The following is a 1938-nucleotide window of genomic DNA, read 5'->3' as shown; positions in this document are numbered from 1 at the left end:
GTGTTTTTATTTTACCTTCTGTATGTTCTGTTCTGAGCTATTCGTACTGAACAATCTTGGCGTGGATTATTTAAATCACTTTCGAATGACTAATCACAATAATTAGACACTTTCTCTTTTTTTGGTCTTTTTCTTTTGGCTACCTCGTCCCATCGCTGACGACCAACAAGGACTTCCTGTAGGTGGGAGCTCTGGTGTGGTTTGTTTTGTTCATGTTTCCTCCTATTACTATCTATCATCCCTATCTCATCTTTTCTATTTTCTCGTATATTTATAACTCTCTCGTGCCACCCCTATTCTTCGGCAACTACATGACCTAATTGTGTCGTAAGTGCTGTAAAACTCGTACAAAATAGCCGGGGTGTCTACTCTTTTCCCAGGCATGTACTGAGGGTTCGCCGTTGAGAAGGAGGCATAATGTCCGGCTATTATTTGACCTTATTGCGTTGTAAGTGCTGTAAAACCCATACTAAGCAACCTGTATATTTATGCTTTTCTCAACCACGTACCGAGGGTTCCCCGTTCAGAAAGAGGCGTAATGATCTCCCTCAATTATATGACCTAATTGTGCTGTAAGTGCTGAAAAACTAGCTCGTACCAAATAGCCGGGGTATTTTCTCTTCTCTCAGGCATGCACCGCGGGTTCGCCGAGGAGAAAGAGACATAATGTCCGACAATTATATGACCTAATGTTTGTGCAGTAAGTGCGATTCTGGAGAGAATTTCTGGTCTTGAGCCTTCATCTGAGACGATTAAACCAAGGTATTTGAAATTGTTGACGGTGTCAAGTTTCTCGCCCCTGACTTTGATGCCATTGGTATTATTGGTCATTAGCTTGGTTTTCTTGGCACTGATCTCCATGCCGCAGGTCGCTGAGGTTGTGTCAAATAGCCGGGGTATTTACTCTTTTCCCAGGCATGTACCGTGGGGTTGCCGTGGAGAAAGAGAAATGATAATCTCCGGCAATTATATGACCTAATTGTGTTGTAAAACTAATACTAAACAACCTGTATATTTATGCTTTTCTCAGGCGTGTACCGAGGATTCGCCGTTGAGAAAGAGGCATAATAATGTCCGGCAATTATATGATCTAACTGTGCTGTAAGTAGCTGTAATACTAACTCGTACCAAATAGCTGTGGTATTAACTCTTTTCCCAGGCATGTACCGCGGGTTCGCCGTGGAGAAAGAGGCTGTGGCGTATTTCGAGGAGAACTCGGACACCATGACTTACATCATCAAGTTCCTCGACATTCAGGAAACAGACCAAACGCTGCCCAAACACGCTCGCTATCTGATCAGACCGTACCGGAAAATTAACCAGATCTGGCACACTGGCGACGTGTTCCCGTTTGAGAAGCTGCAAATTCCTCGGAACGATATGGGTGATGTGAATTGTCTTTGCCGATACCAACGTTATTGTTGGTGACTTTCTTGTTGCTTTTACTCTTAAATTATGTAGATATGTCTGTTCATTTGTTACAATATTATTGTTCCCGTTGTTTCGTTGATGTTGTTTGGTTGTTGTTTTTTCGTGTATTTGTTTTCTTCGTTTGTTTTTTTGGGGTTTTTTCATTGTTGTTGATTTTTTTCCCTATTTCTAAAAAACAATTCTAAATCCATTGATCTTTCGCTAAGTATGCCCTGTCATTTCTTCACAAGAGCAAAGTTAATCATAGACGTTTCGGAGTGACCTGTGATAGACCTTATCTATAAGCCCTGATATCCCTGACTTAGTCCTATGCTTTTCTCCGAGGACATAGGCCATAGTTTGAACTTTGGCGGGGTATTAAGGGAGGCCATTTATTAATCATGCAGAGGGTGAGAGTGCAGTATGGTCATCATCATCATTATCATCATCATCATCATCATCATCATCATCATCATCATCATCCTCAATGTCTTTTTCACCCTGGATCAGGGTGTAGGCAGTAATAAA

At 41.6% G+C, this 1938-nt stretch overlaps 1 protein-coding gene across 1 annotated transcript in view; it reads left to right on the top strand.

The window, feature by feature from the left end:
- The window catches only part of LOC101863131 (ATP-binding cassette sub-family A member 3), a gene marked incomplete in the record, with an annotated part of 33739 nt that overhangs the window by 1750 nt on the left and 30051 nt on the right, over positions 1-1938 (top strand). The window contains 1 exon segment of the mRNA XM_013087787.1: positions 1160-1384. Within this exon segment, the coding sequence (XP_012943241.1) occupies positions 1160-1384 (225 nt within the window).

Source organism: Aplysia californica, unplaced genomic scaffold (genome assembly GCF_000002075.1).
Source record: "Aplysia californica isolate F4 #8 unplaced genomic scaffold, AplCal3.0 scaffold00638, whole genome shotgun sequence".
Classification (NCBI taxonomy): Eukaryota; Metazoa; Mollusca; class Gastropoda; order Aplysiida; family Aplysiidae; genus Aplysia; species Aplysia californica.
Note: the sequence above shows the minus strand (reverse complement) of the source record. Positions and strands in the feature narration are given on the sequence as shown.